The 18257-nt window shown below is 41.3% G+C and overlaps 3 protein-coding genes across 6 annotated transcripts in view; 1 reads left to right on the top strand and 2 right to left on the bottom strand.

Moving 5' to 3' along the window:
- Positions 1-2441: 2441 nt before the first annotated feature.
- Positions 2442-11663, bottom strand: gnpat (glyceronephosphate O-acyltransferase). The gene is made up of 16 exons (XM_020496532.2): positions 11494-11663; positions 11190-11378; positions 10637-10813; positions 10322-10451; positions 10049-10176; positions 9854-9929; positions 9331-9482; positions 8978-9108; positions 8221-8444; positions 5900-6148; positions 5557-5636; positions 5319-5459; positions 4789-4888; positions 4259-4352; positions 4098-4159; positions 2442-3759 (listed from the first exon to the last, which is right to left on the bottom strand). The coding sequence occupies exons 1-16, from the start codon at positions 11515-11517 to the stop codon at positions 3716-3718; spliced, it is 2001 nt and encodes a 666-aa protein (XP_020352121.1). The 5' UTR covers positions 11518-11663; the 3' UTR covers positions 2442-3715.
- A 17-nt stretch (positions 11664-11680) lies between these two features.
- Positions 11681-14421, top strand: fsaf1 (40S small subunit processome assembly factor 1). The gene is made up of 7 exons (XM_020496533.2): positions 11681-11899; positions 12368-12654; positions 12758-12814; positions 12931-13026; positions 13234-13320; positions 13408-13439; positions 13659-14421. The coding sequence occupies exons 1-7, from the start codon at positions 11791-11793 to the stop codon at positions 13783-13785; spliced, it is 795 nt and encodes a 264-aa protein (XP_020352122.1). The 5' UTR covers positions 11681-11790; the 3' UTR covers positions 13786-14421.
- Positions 13952-18257, bottom strand: part of LOC109900741 (E3 ubiquitin-protein ligase TRIM9-like) — a 26575-nt gene continuing 22269 nt past the window's right edge. For 2 of the 4 annotated variants that reach the window (XM_020496531.2, XM_031837170.1), the window contains 2 exons: positions 17078-17240; positions 13952-16822 (listed from right to left, as the gene is read on the bottom strand). In XM_020496531.2, coding sequence (XP_020352120.1) covers positions 16772-16822; positions 17078-17240 — 214 coding nt within the window. In that variant the 3' untranslated portion in view covers positions 13952-16771. Of the gene's footprint in view, positions 16823-17077; positions 17922-18257 lie in introns of those variants that run through there. The other 2 variants (XR_004211912.1, XM_031837171.1) reach the window with 2 other exon arrangements.

The raw sequence follows: 18257 nt of genomic DNA, 5'->3' as shown, positions 1-18257 counted from the left end.
CAGGGGGCTGGCTCTCAGAGGAGCGTGGGGAGTGGCATGTCTCTCTGCCATGTCAAGAACTCCGCTCTCTACTTAATGATGTCACTGACTGCGTGTCATGAAACAACATGTTTTGTCTTTTGAGTCTTCAAACAACTACTCCCAGTCTCTGCTGCTCCAAACAAGGTATGAGATAACATAGGAAGGCTGAATCAAATAGTTTTCTGAACTGCAAAGCATTGTCATATATTGTCATACAGTGCATTTGGAAAGTATTCTGACCACTTCCCTTTTTACACATTTTGTTACATTACAACCTTATTCTAAAATGTATTACATTTTTTTTTAAATCATCATCAATCTACACACAATACCCCATAATGGCAAAGCGAAAACACTATTCACACCCCTTGCTGAGCCTCGAAATTGAGCTCAGGTGCATCCTGTTTCTATTGGTCATCCTTGAGATGTTTCTAAAACTTGATTGAAATGCACCTGTGGTAAACTCAATTGATTGGACATGATTTGGAAAAGTACACACCTGTCTATATAAGGTCCCACAGTTGACAGTGCATGTCAGATCAAAAACCAAGCCATGAGGTCGAAGGAATTGTCCATAGAGCTCAGAGACAGGATTGTGTTGAGGCACAGATTTAGGGAAGGGTACCAAAACATTTCTGCAGCATTAAAAGGTCCTCAAGAGCACAGTGGCCTCCATCATTCTTAAATGGAAGAAGTTTGGAACCACCAAGACTCTTCCTAGAGCTGGCCGCCCTGCCAAACTGAGCAATTGTGGTAGAAGAGCCTTAGTCAGGGAGGTTACCAAGAACCTGATGGTCATTCTGACAGAGCTCCAGAATTCCTTGATGGAGATAGAGAACCTTTCAGAAGGACAACCATCTCTGCAGCACTCAATCATTCAGACCTCTCTAGTAGAATGGCCAGACGAAAGCCACTCTTTGGTAAAAGTCACACGACAGCCCGCTTGGAGTTTGCCAAAAAGGCACCTAAAGGACTCTCAGACCATGAGAAACTAGATTCTCTGGTCTGATGACACCAAGATTGAACTCTTTTGCATGAATGCCAAGCGTCACATCTGGAGGAAGCCTGGCACCATCCCTACAGTGAAACATGATGGTGGCAGCATCATGCTGTGGGGATGTTTTTCAGCGGCAGGGACTGTGAGACTAGTCAGGATCGAGGGAAGATGAACAGAGCAGAGTACAGAGAGATCCTTGATGAAAACTTTCTCCAGAGTGCTCAGGACCTCAAAATGGGGCAAAGGTTCACCTTCCAACAGGACAACAACCCTAAGCACACAGCCAAGACAACGAAGGAGTGGCTTCGGGACAAGTCTCTGAATGTCCTTGAGTGGCCCAGCCAGAGCCCGATTGCGCATCTCTGGAGACCTGAAATTAGCTGTGCAGCGACACCCCCCATCCAACCTGACAGAGCTTGAGAGGATCTGCAGAGAAGATACAAGTGTGCCAAGCTTGCAGCATCATACCCAAGAAGACTCATGGCTGTAATCACTGCCAAAGGTGCTTCAACAAAGTACTGAGTAAAGAGTCTGAATACTTGTAAAATGTGATATTTCTGCTTTTATTTTTCATACATCTTGAAAATGTATAAAAACCTGTTTTGATTTGTCATTATGGGGTATTGTATGTAGATTGATGAGGGGAAAAAACAATTCAATACATTTTATATTAAAGCTGTAACATAACAAAATGTGGAAAAAGTGAAGGGGTCTGAATACTTTCCGAATGCACTGTATATGTTCAGGTGGGTATTACGCCACGATGCAAATTGCCAAGGCTAATGGTGTTTGTATTTAGGCAGGATGTATTCAAGGTTAACTACTAGGCATCAACCCATTTCAGCGACTAGATCTCACATTCATGATGAGGCCACAACTCCCAGTAGCACACAGAGTAAAAGGAAAAGCAAAGATGGGTGTTAAAAACATTTAGTTTGATTTTTTAACTGCACTTCCATAGATGGGAAAACCCACCTGACTGGCCTAACCTGTTTTCCACAGAGCCCCAGCAGCAGCACTTCAGTTGAACAGAGTTAATCTGGTTCATGCCCCTTAAATAAAGCATGTCATGAGAAAAAAATCTAAGTGCTGATATAGCTGTTAAAAGAGCTCAGAGGCCTGGATTGAGAAGGTAAATAGAGTGTGGTGACTTTAGAGAACCCAACAGTATGTCAGACAAAAATTGATGGAAGCTAGGGGATTTGCTGGCTGTATTATCTTACTCAGCAGCATGACCACTAAACAACATGATGGAAAATACTTCCCTGATATGACACGTCCATCCACATTACTTCCCTAGAAATCGACAACCTACAGCATTTCATAGAAGAGGAGCAAGCCTGCCATCTATGGGAAGGTCATAAACATTCCTGCCTATAGATAACCACAACATTCCCCTAGTCCTCAGAACAGTCAGACCATCTACCATTATTTCAAATTCTTTATTCTGCCTGTAGATTTACTTCAAAAAGCATCATTGATCACAGTTAACTGCCACACACTGTCATATAGTTAAATGTTACATTACTGCAACAGTAGTCATTAATGTTAGAACAACATTAATTCCACATCAAAAACACATACACATTGCACCCTACTGTACATGACAGAATGGTAGGGTAACATAGACATGTATACTTTGGCAGGAGACCAGCAGTCAAAGCATCTGCTGCACTTGGTAACAGAGATCATGGTCACATTCTTCATATTTTGTCAAATCCGCATTGTAAACAGTCATATCAAAACAGTTCAGAAACATACTTCGGTCACAATAAACAAACCAGGAAGTATAGGAAAGGAGAGATTACGGCAAATCCTCAGTGGTCAGGTTACCTTTGTGATCTTAGGTCTTAAGATGTAACTGAGTATTCCACAATAGGCATCCTATATCAGAGTAACAATGATGCAGTTGGATATGTAGCGCTGCACATGTGTATAAAACAGATGTAAACAACATATGGCTCTCATGTTTGGATATTATACCATCAGCATATCTGATGAAATCCCAAACTCTTTGGCTTTGATCATGAGAGGGGGTGTTTCTACTCCAAATCTGTTTTTATGATATAATAAAATATAGTAAATACAATTTCTTATCTACCCAGTGTTAACGTTGCATAAATAGGCTGGTATCCTCAATTCGGTCTGTAAACAACATGATGCGACCCCATTTTTGTAACAATGATTTCTCTGAAAAACACACAAAGGCAACGATCCCAGAGGAGGAGAAAGGGAGAGGTCCACACCAACACAAACACAATACAAACACTAACAGACTACACAAGCAGCAATACCACATCAGGCGCCATAACACCAAAATAACAAATGAAGAAGATGAGTCCAAGCAGTGTTAGAAAACAAACGGGATTGCACAAAACGTGTTAATTAAAATGGTTACTATTTAAATTACTTTGGCAACCTCGGAAATGTAAAACGTCTCTAGACAGACACGTAGTTAGTGTGAGCGAAGATCTAAAAGAAGTATTTTGGTGTTATTTGTCATATAAAAATTTTGAAGAGCATGTGTGTGTGAAAACAGTGTCCCGGATGGCAAACCAGTGAAGTTCCTTTAAAAAAAACTATGACAAACAACCTTTGTAGTCAGCAAAGCTATGCTCTCCTGGAAAATGTGGCATTATGGTAATGAAGGCAGAATTTTACTCTCCAGAGTTTTCATTGGCCCGCGAAGTGAGTGAACTACAGTCGAGCGAGGAGAGCTTTCTGAGTGGGAAGTTTGCCTCCTGAAGAGAGTAAAAACAAAATCAACCATCAGGACTGTGTAATGGAACATCCACTATAGGCTAGCTGTCATGCATGTGCCAGTGCCACATCATCCAAACTGGGTCATGACAACTGCTGTAACAAAAATTGTAAGTAGGCCAGCCCTCAGTACCTGATGCAGCCATTTGAAATGAAACAGCACTACACAAGCCTGTGTGACTTAAATATAATTAAATATACCATCATCTTATATAACTTGGTGTCAACCCATCTCTATACAGATCTTCTGCTACAGCAACAAGAGAGAGACCTGGGCTGATCTGAGTCTGATTGATATGACTGATCATTCTATTCTTACCCAGTATATCGTCTATAGAGTTCACAGCCATCTTGTTCACTATGAGAGTGACTTGATCAGCTCTGAAATTAAAGAACAAAGTATTCACAGTGAGAACAAACATTCCCACAGCAACATGGGACTTCACAACCCAGATATAGGAGTAGTTGAACTGGACTTACACTTTGACCTTTCTTACAGCATCCATACGCAGCAAAGCGGCAAGAGCATTCTTCTGCATGTCTGATGATAGCACCTCATAGCACCTCAGGTTTCCTGTGAAAACACACAACACAGAATACTCACTTCTGAGAGTTGGCAGTAGCATCTAAAGCCACTAGATGGCAGTTTTCATTGTGTCATATAAACCAAGAGCAAGGGTGTAGACATGAAGCTGCCCACTGGGCACACACTGGTTGAATCAACGTCGTTTCCACGGCATTTCAATTAAATTACGTTGAGCCAATATGTAATAGACAGATGTCCAGCTAAACGTACCCGCTGGGCACAGGCGTGGACATAAAGCTATGGTTATGACTAGGGTTAGTGGATAGTAAGTTAAAATGTTGTTGACAGACAGCTGAACATCTACAAACCATGGGACTATCCAAATAAATGTATACTGTTCCACTTGGCTGTAAACTAAATGTGTTATCCTGCTGACTGAACCCAGACCACACTCAAAACATTTCAGAGAGTGAAGTGAAGGCACCTGCTAGGATGAGTTTGACAGCGAAGCTGCGGACAGCAGGGATGTACTGCTTCTCTGTCAGGCCCTCACTGGCCTCCTCACAGAGGTACCGACACACCACCTAGAGGAGGCACACACAAGAATTCAACACCAGTCAACTCACACACAGCCACTGAAGACCACGGAGTGGCACTATTCAAAGGAATGTGCAGTGCTGATTTGTGGACACCCATCAAGTAACACCATAACGTGACAGTGCTCTGGTTATAGAGCTCCCTCTACTGGAGACCGGTCATGAAAATTCATATTTCACTGAGGATTCTCCTGCAAGACAGTTGCCACTGTAAAAAAAATTACAACTTTTGGGAACTCCAATGTCCACAATACTGCTAAATCATCAGGCCACTGTAAAAGTCTCTTGAGTGCTTTGAGTAAAATGTAAGAAAAGTGTTTTAAGTTATGATAAAGTAATAAAGCTACTATAAAGCCATCAGGAAGTATCATGCTCAGACAAAAGGTTTACATTAGTGCTAGACTGAGGGCCAGTGTACCTGGTAGCCTTGTAGGAATGGTTCCAGCAGGCCATTGAAGAAGGAGAGGGTGGGCTGACCTATGTCTGTCATCACTATGTCCTGCTGCGGCATCTGGACAGCACCAGTCTTCACCAGCAGGTAACACGCCTCCTCAAAGTCCTGTATGGATATTCACCATAGGAATAAGTGCATACTAAGAACTTACTACGATTTTAAATTCTTTACAATTATTTGTCACTGTGCATTTAAGTATTACCTGGACAATGTCCCCAGGACAGAGAATGAAGTCATTGGAGAACATGTCCCAAAGGAAGCTGAAGCAGTTGTACACTTCATCTGAAAGATGCAGCCTTCATTTAATTAAGTGGAAAAACACACATTCAAAAACCTCAGCCATGTATACTAGCTAGCACCCTATTGGGACGACATAAAAGCAGGAATATTGAGTGGAAACTTAAACTGGGGCTATATACTATATTTCAACCCTAAGAAATGTGTTCTAATAAGCATTTTTGAGTCCATGAAGCACTATATAAAACCCATGAATGTACTATTATTATTAAATGAGATCAGAGTTGGCCTACAGCCAGGCCACTCACTCTTCTTAGAGGAGGCTGCAGTGTGCATGGCCACAGCCAGCATGGCGGGCCGGAGGAACACGTGAAGGACCTGGTTCCTGTAGGAGGCACAGGAGAGCACGCTGACGGCTCTGTTAAAGAGAGCCTCCTCTGGGGTCACCGGGCCCAGGGGCTCCCCTACCACCAGACTAACCCGGCCCCCTGAGACACACGCCAAGCCCCTGTGGAGAGCCAGGCTGGACGACACCACCTTCGCTGTGGGAGCATGGTCTGAAAAGAGACAGAAACAAAGAGTGAGACAGAGAAAAGAGATGGAAGTAACAAGGTGACGAGGCCCAACAGTGAGCTCTGTCTAGACGGCACACGCAGGGTGTCTGAGATGATCCTTCAGATCCTGTCACAACATCAGTGACTCATTAAGGATGGCAGGGGAAATCCCCAGAGCAGTGACAAGGGACTGATGTCTGAGGCCTGGAAGGGCCATGAGAGCATCATCTGGGTGTAGTTAGCAAGCCCAGAGGTTCACACAGAGCTAATTATAAAGCTAGATCAGTCGCTCATACTCAAACATGTATTCTTTTGACATCAAAGGGAACTGGATATCAAACATCATATCGCATCAGGAGCAGTGGGTGTGATAAATATTATAGGGCCTGTCAAAGTCAGTGAGTGAACAGATTCTGCACTTTCAGGTAGAGAATGTTTTTAGGGCTCATGAAACACTTTTGTCCAAGAAAGACCGTGGCGAGGATATAAAGTTTTTTTTTCACTGGGTCAATTCCAATACGACCATACCGCAATCAACCCCCGATTACATGTGGGGCAGTAAATAAAATAAATTACTTTGCCTTTGATTAAATTCCAATGCAATAAGTATGACATTCACTTGTTGCCTGGAGGTGAACCAAATGTGCTGCATTTATATTTGGCCAGCAACATACCACTGTGCATCCCACTGCTGGCTTGCCTTTGAAGCTAAGCAGGATAGGTCCCTAGATGGGATATCAGATGCTGCTGGAAGTGGTGTTGGAGGGCCAGTAGGTTTTTTAGTTTTTTATTTCAACATTATTTAACTAGGCAAGTCAGTTAATAACAAATTCTTATTTACAATGACGGCCTAAGAACTGTGGGTTAACTGCCTTGTTCATGGTCAGAACAACAGAAGTCAACCTTGTCAACTCGGGGATTTGATCTTGCAACCTTTCGGTTACTGGCCAAACAATCCTCTCACTGTCAACTGCGTTTATTTTCAGCATACTTAACATGTGTAAATATTTGTATGAACATAACACGATTCAACAACAGACATGTGTCCCTGAACAGGGGAGGGGTCAAAATCAAAAGTAACAGTCAGTATCTGGTGTGGCCACCAGCTACATTAAGTACTGCAGTGCATCTCCTCCTCATGGACTGCACCAGATTTACCAGTTATTGATGTGAGATGTTAGTCCACTCTTCCACCAAGGCACCTGCAAGTTCCCGGACATTTATGGGGGGGGGAATGGCCCTAGCCCTCACCCTCCGATCGAACAGGTCCCAGACGTGCTCAATGGGATTGAGATCCGGGCTCTTCGCTCGCCATTGGCAGAACAACGGCATTCCTGACTTGCAGCATGCCTAAGGCACGTTCACGCAGATAAATCTTTCTTTTGGTGTTTTTCAGAGTCAGTAGAAAGGCCTCTTTGGTGTCCTAAGTTTCCATAACTGTGACCATAATTGCCTACCGTCTGTAAGCTGTTAGTGTCTTAATGACTGTTCCACAGGTGCATGTTCATTAATTGTTTATGGTTCATTGAACAAGCATGGGAAACAGTGTTTAAACCCTGTACAATGAAGATCTGTGAAGTTATTTGGATTCTTACAAATTATCTTTAAAAGACAGGGTCCTGAAAAAGGGACGTTTTTTGTTGTTGTTGCTGAGTTTATATATCCCAATACCTCAAAGCAGTGATTGGGGACATTTCCTTGTGTAAGGTGCTGTTAAACGGGTCTCGTGAGTAGCGGTGTTAACCCCGGAGTCCTGGCTATATTCCCAATCTGGCCAGTTAATCATCGCCAGCTTCCAATTGGCTCATTCTTCTCCCCTGTGACTATTCCCCAGGTCGTTGCTGTAAATGATCATGTGTTCTCAGTCAATTTACCTGGTAAAATAAGGTTTAAATAAATATTTAGGCCAAGTTGCACTGAGGCTACAAAAAAACACTAAGCAACAGCATCAAAGAGCTTACTGTATCATTTGAGGTCAACAAGAGTGTTAAAGCACAATCAATGGTGTGTTAAAGTTAAAAGTAAGAGTTACACTGGGATCAATGTGCATTGCCTATGGCTGGTGTGGATCCTACCAGGCCAGTCCAGGAAGGCAGCATAAGACAGGGCTAGGCCTCGGAGCCAGACGGTCTGCTCTGTCAGCACAGACAGCTCCAGGCCCTCCAGGTTCTGCAGGAGGAGGGAGGCCATCAGGACCCAGGGCTTCAGCACCATGTTGTCCTCCTGCAGACGCACTATCCTGTAGGCAGTGTCATTCACAAATGACTGGGTCTCCTCCATGGGCTTCCTAGGGATGTGTCTGTAACAGGATAAGACTCCAGTGATTACTGAAGAACATGACTAACCATCTCAAATTAAAACAGGGTCTCAACTGAATTGTATTAATTTTTTAATCTCAGAAGAAAAAAAAGCCACTTAAGTATTAGCTAGTGGGGAGAGTTATGAGTCAGGGATTAACATTGAAGTCTGAAAGGCACTTGCCCATCAGGCATGTCAGGAATATTTTTTGGTTGCCTGAAGATCAAAAAAGTACATTTGCTATTTACATGCAAAAGTGCCATATATGGCCTGCCTTTCACCTACACATCAGAAAGATCAGTACTGGAGTTTTGTATCTTTGTTGTTATCATTTTTATTTTTTAAATCAGAGCAGTCTCAACATGTCCGATTGCCTGAAATTACACAAATTGACTGTTTTTGACATAACATAGGGCAACATACAAGCAGGCTCAACTTATTCCCCAGGGATTAAGGCAACACTTAATGTCAATCCGTGTGAGCTATTGTAAGTTATAAGTGTAAGGTTTACCATAAATAGACAGCACAGTGTACCTTGGGAAAAGGTTGTACGTAGAGCGGTTGACCTTGCCCTGGGCCAGACTCCGTACTGACACTGGTTGGCCAAAGTACACATGAATGCTGCCATAGTCTTCACTGAGGATTCTCCTGGCTTTCAACAGTCCCTGAAAGGCAAAATAGCAGCCTATGTTTGAGTGTCAATATGCAATTGCCTGGCATTGTGCTGTGTTAACACAGGTGCATGATATCAACTAAGTGAGGTGAGATATCAATGTATGCAGGAAGTAAGTTATTTTCAATCAATACTGAAAAACCGATGAAATCAAGTGAATGTCTAATCCGATCCATCAATACAGTACAGCACTAGGCACATAGTAGAGACTCACAGAGGTGGACTCCTTAGGCTTGGGCACTCCCAGGAGCTCCCTGGCATAGAGAGATTCCTCTAGTATCCTCTCATAACTGATGCTGACAGGCACTAGGTTGACATCAAACACTTCTCCTTTGAAGAATGGTTCAATCACGATATTCAGTAATCCTGAAATGATGAGAGCCATTGTCCAAAATGATTACAGTGGATTGGTTTCTCATACATCTGCAGACAAGAGCATTGTGTTGTTTTGAAATAATGCCACTGCAAAAAAATGACATTTATTGGGGTCAATTCTGGCACCTCTCCCTGGGTATATAACAGAAAATCTGGCAATGGTAGCAGAAAAGCTATTTCCTGTCACCTAGAGGTTTTTTGCTGAAAGAAGAAAATGTCATAAAACAAAACACTTAAATGCTACATACTGCACAACAAATGCAGAGCTCAGCAATAAGCTCAATCAAAAGCAAGGAGCCAAGTCGGATATATGAAAATAAGGATTTTGGTCAAGTCTCCAATCAAAACGGATGTTTATTTACCTAATTTAGGGGTGAGGGACTTGCATGTTCGGCTTCTTGTACCCTCTAAGAAGAACTCAATAGGTGCAAATCCATTCTAAAGAACAGATTCAGAGATCGACAGACATACAAATTAAACACTCAGCACTTGCTCTGTTACAGCAACAAAGCACAATACAAGGACAGCAGAACAGAACAGTAGGTCATTGTACATACCCTCAGCATGGTCTTCACATACTCTGAGAACACAGCCCAGTACAGCTTGTCTCCTCCAAACGAGCGCCGGATAAAGAACGCTCCTGACATCCGGAGCATCTCACCAACAAACTTCATCCCCATGAAATCTAGATCACACAATAATATCCTCAATACTAAGGCGAGCAACAACAACAGAAACGGCCAAACAAAAGATAAAAGAACAAAGGAGAGAGTGTCTTTACACAGAGTGAACATTAAGGTGTTCAGAGAGACATTGGAGCAGATGCTTACCCATGCCTGCAGCGATGACAGGCAGGGCGAGGTCATAGGTGTATAGGATGTAGGACATCAACAGGAAGTCCATGTAACTACGGTGACTGGGGAGCAACACCACCGGATGCTCCTGGATGGCCTGTTGGAGCTGGGGAAAATAAGAATATGTGGATATGAATTAACTTGTTAATAGGACAAATAGTTAATATCCCATATGTCCCATGCTCCTTAATCTACTACTTTGCATTACATTTCCAACATAACTCAGAATCAGAATGCTATTTGATGAGGAAGTGAGCTACCGTTTTTTATTGTCAGACTCAGAACACTCACTCTCTGGATGCCCTCCTCGTTGACACAGACATGTTGGAAGAGGGTTTTGAAGGCTTTACTAAGAGCGAAGGCAAAGAAGCGGACGGTGCTGATCTGGAGCCGGTGGGCCATCTCCTCCAGAATGACAGAGGCCTCTTCTTGGATGATGTCAGGGGCCTCGCCAGACTCTTGTGACACCTGGGCATGATCATCAACCAGAAGGCAGGGGTTATGAATAATACATGTCTTGCCATATCCCTAAAGACGGTTTCAGAGTATGTTGTCAATACATACGTCATTGGTAGTCAAACTAGTTTAAACACTGAAGGGATGGAATTAACCCTTTAGGTGACAAAGTCATGCAGGATAACCCTGCATGCATGCAAAGCAATGTCAGTTACATTCATGCACACATTGTATCAACACATTTTGTAATCTACATGTAGCCTAAAATTGTGGATCAGAGGGGTTGCGATGTCACTGTGGTGTGAGGCACAATAGAAGAACTGAGATGACAACCTATAACAACCAATGACAAACGTTGCACATGCGGGCTATGGCACTGATTACCTACTTGATTAATGACATAGTGTAGCTGATCAGATTGGAGAACGATATTCTTGAGCATGTTTGCTTTACAGGGAGTGACTCCCTTGTAAAGAACCGGTGCATAGCACCTCAACGCGTACTTCAAGTCGCTGGAGTTCCTCCTCTCTTCTAAAATGTCTTCAAAGCCATCTCTCTTTAGCATTGGGTCCCTTTGCTGTAACGTTACAAACACAAGAATGTTAAAACAGCTGGCACAAACAGTTGACATTTAGCTAAAGTGTCAAACATGTGGGTGGGTGGGGCAAGCTAGCAATGTATAGCCTACGTACCGAATAAAGAGTTTTTGATGCCATTCCTTAGCAAGTATCATAAAAACATAGATGCTGCTTTGGCTGAAGAATCGTCAGCAGAGATTTAAGCTAGATATATATGTTTGACTCGCTGGATAATTCCCTGCTGTGAATGGCTACTTCCTTGTTTGTACATTAAACTACGGTGGCCAAGAAATGACATCCTGATCCTGTTGCTTTTCAGTTGCATAGGACACACACGTGTGTACATTGGTTTGTTATCAGTCGTCCACAATCGTGTTTTTTCTTTGTTTCCCTATTTTATTTCGTCTTTACATGGTATTAGTTTCGTCACTGCTTGAAATGGACAACAACGAAAATGGAAAGGAAGAAGACACGGATCAGTTTTTTCTTGACCATGTCCTGAATACGCTGTATGATTTCGGTAAGCAAAAGTTAGCAATTTAGCTTGCTAGTTAGAAAACAAAGCAAAGCTAGCGTGTTGGAATCTAGCTAGCATTAGCTATCCAGAGATGGATGTCTTACTAGTAGTGGTTGGACGTCATCCTTTATTTACCAGTTTAACTCTGCTTTTTATACTTGCTAGCCATTAATTTAGCTCGTTAGCAGAAAAGCTAACGTTAGCTAGCTGTGTTTGTGACGTGTTGAAACAGGGCCAACCTCTTCCTGGAGAGTAATTGGGTGTGCAGGCTTTTGCTCCAGTACTGCATTAACATTTGTTATACTAATGAGCTGCTTTTTAGAAACCTTGATTAGCATAATCAAGTGTATTTGAGCAGGTTTGGAGCAACTAGCAGCTCTCCATGAGCTGTGGCTAAAGGTAGCTAGTTGCTCATTTGTGTGGCTTGGTGCAGGTGGTCTTGAAGATTTTTCTAACAGCATGTTGTTACAGGTGATCGAACAGTATCAAAGAGAGAACACAAGTCACAGAAGAAGAGATCCCAAAGGAGTGAGGTGGAGGACGAGGACACCGCTGCAGACGATTGCAGTGATACTAAAGACAGTCTGGAAGTCAGGCATTCAGATATCTCAGAGATTGACCTTCCTGGTGCTTCTGAAGTTGGAAACACAAGTTCAACCACTAAACAGGCACCACCAGTAGAGGTGATCACATTCCAGGATCCTACAAAGAGACCGAGACAAGCCAGAAAGCCACCAGTGCCCGAGGTCAAGGACAAGGTACTATGCCTAACAGCATTTGTAAATGGCATATTACGGTTTCACCTCAACCTGAGCCTCTTGTCAGAATCATTGCATCTCATAAATTTTTCCTCCCTTCCAGCCTCCTCAAACAAAAGAGAAAAAGAAGGTGGACCCAGATGAATTCAGTCTAGAAAAGGTAAAAGTGAATGTCCTAGGATATTGAAATTCTACCCAATTATGATACAATCTTATACCAATGATCCAATTATTTTGTTGAAATACAATGTTTTCCTGTTTTACTTTGTTTGTTAGGCTCGGTTAGAAGTTCACAGATTTGGAATCACTGGATACCAGAAAGTGCAGCAGAGGGTTTTTGAACAGGAGCGAGCCATCATGCTTGGAGCAAGGGTAAACTGTGGTTGCATAAAGTAAATTATTTTATGCACATTCCAGAAAATGTCATCTCTCCTGCTATTTGCACACCAACAGTTTACCGTATAATTTCCCTCCCTCGTAATCTACAAACATGATCCTCGGACAAAGTTGTGTAAAGTGGGAGTTGGTTATGATGAAGCAGAGTAAATGGTCTGACAAACTTCTTTTTTTTTATCACAGCCCCCTAAGAAGGAGTATGTAAACTACAAAGTGTTGCAGCAAAGGGTTAAGGACAAGAAGCAAAAGGCAAAGGACGAGATTCAGACGGTAAATTGAATGATATCCCCCTAATTTCGCATTGAGTGTGATGTCATCTCAGTTCTGAATTTGAATACCAATTATTTTCCATTCTAGGACTTAAAGAAAAAGAAGATGACTAAACCAAGGTTAGTGATGTTAATCTAAGTTTAGCTTTTAAATAGATTTCCAAATATGTGGACATTTTGCCACAATTGAATAGGTTTGAACCACTGTCAGTAACTGTTATGTAGTACATGTTTGCTCCATGCCTCCACTTATTATGAATTTCTGCCTCCCTTAAGTGTTAAATCTCCATGTTTCATACTCTGTGTTCACTGAATGTTTCATGCTGTACCATTTACTAGGGATGAGAAGAGGAAGTCATCATCCAGTAAAGCTCCAACAGGCCAGGTGGGACGCTTTAAAAATGGAATGCTGGTCCTGAGCACCAAAGAAATTCAGAAAATAAAAGCCTCCATCAAAAAAAAATAAGTTTAAAATAAATGCCACAAAAGTGATGAAGTGAAAACAATGATTAAGAGTTGCATTTTTGGGAGTTAAGAGACTTTTCACATGAAGATGCAGTAACGGACAATTGATGTCCAAGCCACAAATAACATAATCCCAGAAAGACTACAGAAAAGATATGAAGAGCACATTCATATTCCATCACAGTTTATTCATTATATAAAGGAAAGACAGCATTTTTCTTCTTTTAAACTGTATAATATGAAAACAATGCCAACTCATTTCATATACAAACCACTTAGAAGTACGAAACGTTTACATCGTATGATAACTAAAGAACATACGTAACAGAATTCTATAAAATAAAGCACAGCTTTTTGTGAACACACTGGACACGGATGCCAGTGTCCTAATGGACCAGATGACATTCCCTGTGAGGTTTGGTGGTGCACCCTGTCTAGTTCTCTGGTAGTGTGGCAGTGAGGGGGCACTAGCCACGACCCCAGGGCATGAGTTGTATGCCTGTGTTTAGAAGAGAGATGTCCCCCAGACATGGCAACAACCTTCCCCACATGGCATACTGAGGGTGGGAACAGTAAACGTGGGCAAAATAAACCTCTGAAATGTATTATACATTTATAAATAAATAGATGAAATAAATGTGTCTACTGTCAGTCTCTTGAGGCAGAGTGTAGGATTCAAACCCAATTGTAATCTTGACAGTCATGACTGTTTCTAGCACTATTTTCTTTTTGGAGGGGTGGGGTGTTCACATTCAGAAGCAGGCTGGTAAATGCATGCCAAACACTACAATATGACATTTAGAGACGATAAGCTACTATGTGAATTTACTACAAAGATTCCTTTGATATTATGGTCTGTACCGGCAGTGTGTTTGTGAACACCATTTCCATGGTGATTGTTGAGCGGCTACATGGAGCCAATTTTGTTTGTAGGCCTCTGCAGTCATCCCTTTTGGGTACATGACACTTCACTATACTGTAGTTGCCAACACAAGCACTTATTGAGTTTTATAAGAATATCTTCATAACAGAGATGATTCTCTCATTGACAACATTCACTTGGAGACACTCAACCAACTGTACATGCTGCAACCTGATGCATTGGCTTGTCTATACAAAATGGCTTTAGTCAATATAATTTATGTACCCTGGGAATGGTCACCTCCACATTTTAGCTTTGGACATACTGTAGTTCTGTAATCAGACAGTCTGCTCTACATCATTTCAACATGTTTAATGTACAAGGCATTGGCTCTGATCAGAGAACATTAAACACAGCTAAATAAACCCAACATTAGATTCTAAGACCATTCAAGAATGCATGACTATATTTGGTGTTTTTTACAAAGCGAGGATACAAGAACAGTACAAATCATTTTCACCAAGGGTGTACCACCATGCTTCAACACAGACTCGGAGTAGAAGTTTTATTCTAATAACAATAGCTTTATTCTTAATCCAAAAACCTATTACCATTTTGGATTAAGGGCACATCACTTTAAAGCAACACTTTTAGTAGCAGTTGGAGATTAAAATGTTCAAAAAATTAGAATTACAGAATATGATACAAAACAACTAACTGCATCTAATTATGATTAATGATATACCAGTATGTGAAATTTATGAGGACATGGTCAAATGTAAATGTGGGATAATAAGCCTGCCCAGTATCTACAATTCCATTAAGGCTCCCTTAGACAAATCACAAACGCACTGATAACCCTCGAAATTAATTTTGTCATCTGACATTGTGCTTGAGCCCCATAAGATATTAAATTGTCACATAAATGGTGAAACACTTGTTTTTTTAGGAAATGAAAGTGATGCTGTAATTTTGACTTCAAACTCTAGGGGGCAAATGTATTTTACTGTACTAGGTAGTTTGAAAGGCTTCTGCATATCACTGTTTTAGGAATAGTTTTACTATGTACAGATGGAGTTTAGTAAACTAGTTTGCTTAGAATGCATGCTTAGGACACATTAGTCATATTTACAATTTCCTTACATACTATCTTGACCCTCTAGTGGTCTGTCAATACAATATTTCTAACTGCTTTACAATACCTTTAACAATACTTGTTTATTCACATGAGCATACACCCTCTTAATAAATATTTCAATAGTGTAGTAAAACCCAATGCATATACAGTAAATCGTTTGAAAAAAGATACATATTTGCATTTTAAATAGTTTGACAAAATATACATGGCTATGTTACATCTCAATGTCACAGTGGTTTGGCTTCACTTTGAACCAAGATTTGTCTGTAGGTACCGTTTGTCCTCTGATTAGTCCTTTACACAGATCTGACGATCTATGCGGGGGTGAATTCAATTTCATTCAATTAAATGTATAGTGTATAAAATCCCCATAGGTCATTTTCAATTGAGCAGATTTCAAGTTGAATTTATTCTAATTCTGGTATGGAAAGGCTTTGTAAAGTTGCAAAGACAGTATTTCACTGATAATGTGTCTAAGAAAAGCTCGATTATTCTCAACTTTTGAATGAGAAGGGAAAGGAGGATAAATAGTCAGTTGTACAACTGAATGCATTCAACAGAAATGTGTCTTCCGCATTTAACCCATCTAGTGATTTCCTATAAAGAAATTGGAGTATAGAAAGTCTCTATGAAGGAACCTGAGAGAAGAGAAGTAGAGGAATGGTACTGTAGGACATCTCATGACTCTACCCTCATATGGGATTTCGTTCTAGTGATGCACTTCATTAAAGCACCCTGTGGCATTTTGACTGTAAACACAGAATCTGATTGTACGGCTTGAGATGCAATTAGGACTTGGAAAATTACAAAAACAACAGAATATTTTATATACAAAAGTCCCTCGTATATAAGACTCCCTCCAAGGGTGATATTTGATCGTAGGCATTTAACAGCAGAAGATATGCTGTAGTAGCAAGAACAGATGGGGATGGAGCAGGAGGAGTACATTTTGACATTGGTGGGACTGTGCCAGGACACCTTAAGAGGCTACTGCTGCTTAAAATTCTTTGGCACCTCCATTCCTGTTAGTAGGGTAACCTGTGAAGGACAAACATTACAAAATGAGATCATGACAGACTAAGCTGCTGGCTCGAGATCCAGGATTTGACTTTCAGGAGCCACAGAGTGTACTAATAAAAATATGTGCATATGCAAATATTTCTCATTTGGAGATTAATTTAATTTCTAAATTAAGCCCATAATCCTTGAATTTCGAGACAAAACTACCCAAATTTGTACAAAAAAAAAAATATGTTTTCCCATCTAAGCAACTCTGTCTGACTGTCTGTTCACCTGGACATTCCTGTTGATGCTGACAGCAGGCATGAAGACTCCCTCCAGGTTCTCGAAGGCCACGGGGCCATGCTGCTGTTTGTTGATAAAGAACGTTACAGTATGTTTGTTCAGGTCCAGCAGGATGCCCACAGTGGCACCCTTGCTGATGCCCCCCTCGGCCCTGCAGAACACATACACACACACACACACACACACACACTGAGTCTAGGCCTAATGGACCATATCAAAACAGATCAAACAGGCCCTTTGAGAGTGGTATGGGATCTCAGAGGGATAGAGGGTTGCCAATGACTCCAAACACAGTTTGCAGCAAATGGCTTTCAGCAGTTAATAGTTTCCTCTATTCAAAACATTAGATTTGACCTAATTGCAAAATAATGTGTGTTTTGTATGTAGGCTGTGTGTGAATTGATGTACAGTAAATCCGGATTACTTGTGGTTCAACAAATATATGAAAAACGCCTCTCGAGCTTTTCCTTCAGGGTGTGTAGCTTGCTCCATTCCAATGGCACAAAGTCAAATACATACATCAGTATCCAAACATCTGTATGTAAATAGTTCAACTCAATCCAGTCAACTCACCCAAAAAAACAGCAGATTTTTGGTTTTCAAACAACAAAATGGTGGAAGTGTGAAAGCATCACCGTTGTCAAACAGCTATGTCACAAAGCTACAGGACTTCCTAGTGGATTTCCAGAGAAATCCACTAGACGAAAGAAACAAACAAGCAGGATTGCAAGCAAAAATCTGCCTTTGATGATTACCTGACATTCATGTATACCTGGCACTTTAATGAGGGAAATGAGTGAGTCATTGTGGGTGATAGGCTCCAACGTGACAGCTGACAGGAAGAGAAATAATGAGGGTGAACAAACACGAAGATGATCACAGGGAAACTTTTGAATCAGCTGGTAACTACTACTGCATTATTGTTCATTAAGGGGGAAGGAGGATTGTGCTTTGTGTATTCTTGTCCCTGGAGGTAGATTGCTAAGCCTGTGGAATTTGAATCTATGTTTTTTCATTACTCTATGCTACTCAGTAAGTATACAGTATAAGATAAGTAAACATGGATTATCACAAAATAATAAGATTATTGTCCTACAAATGATCTCTTCCATTTACAACTAACTGCCTGCCAATATTGTTCGTGCGTAAGTGGGCTATTTCTGACAGT

This window comes from Oncorhynchus kisutch, linkage group LG12 (assembly GCF_002021735.2).
Source record: "Oncorhynchus kisutch isolate 150728-3 linkage group LG12, Okis_V2, whole genome shotgun sequence".
Lineage (NCBI taxonomy): Eukaryota > Metazoa > Chordata > Actinopteri > Salmoniformes > Salmonidae > Oncorhynchus > Oncorhynchus kisutch.
The sequence above is the reverse complement of the archived record's forward strand: the minus strand, read 5'-3'. Positions and strand labels throughout refer to the sequence as shown.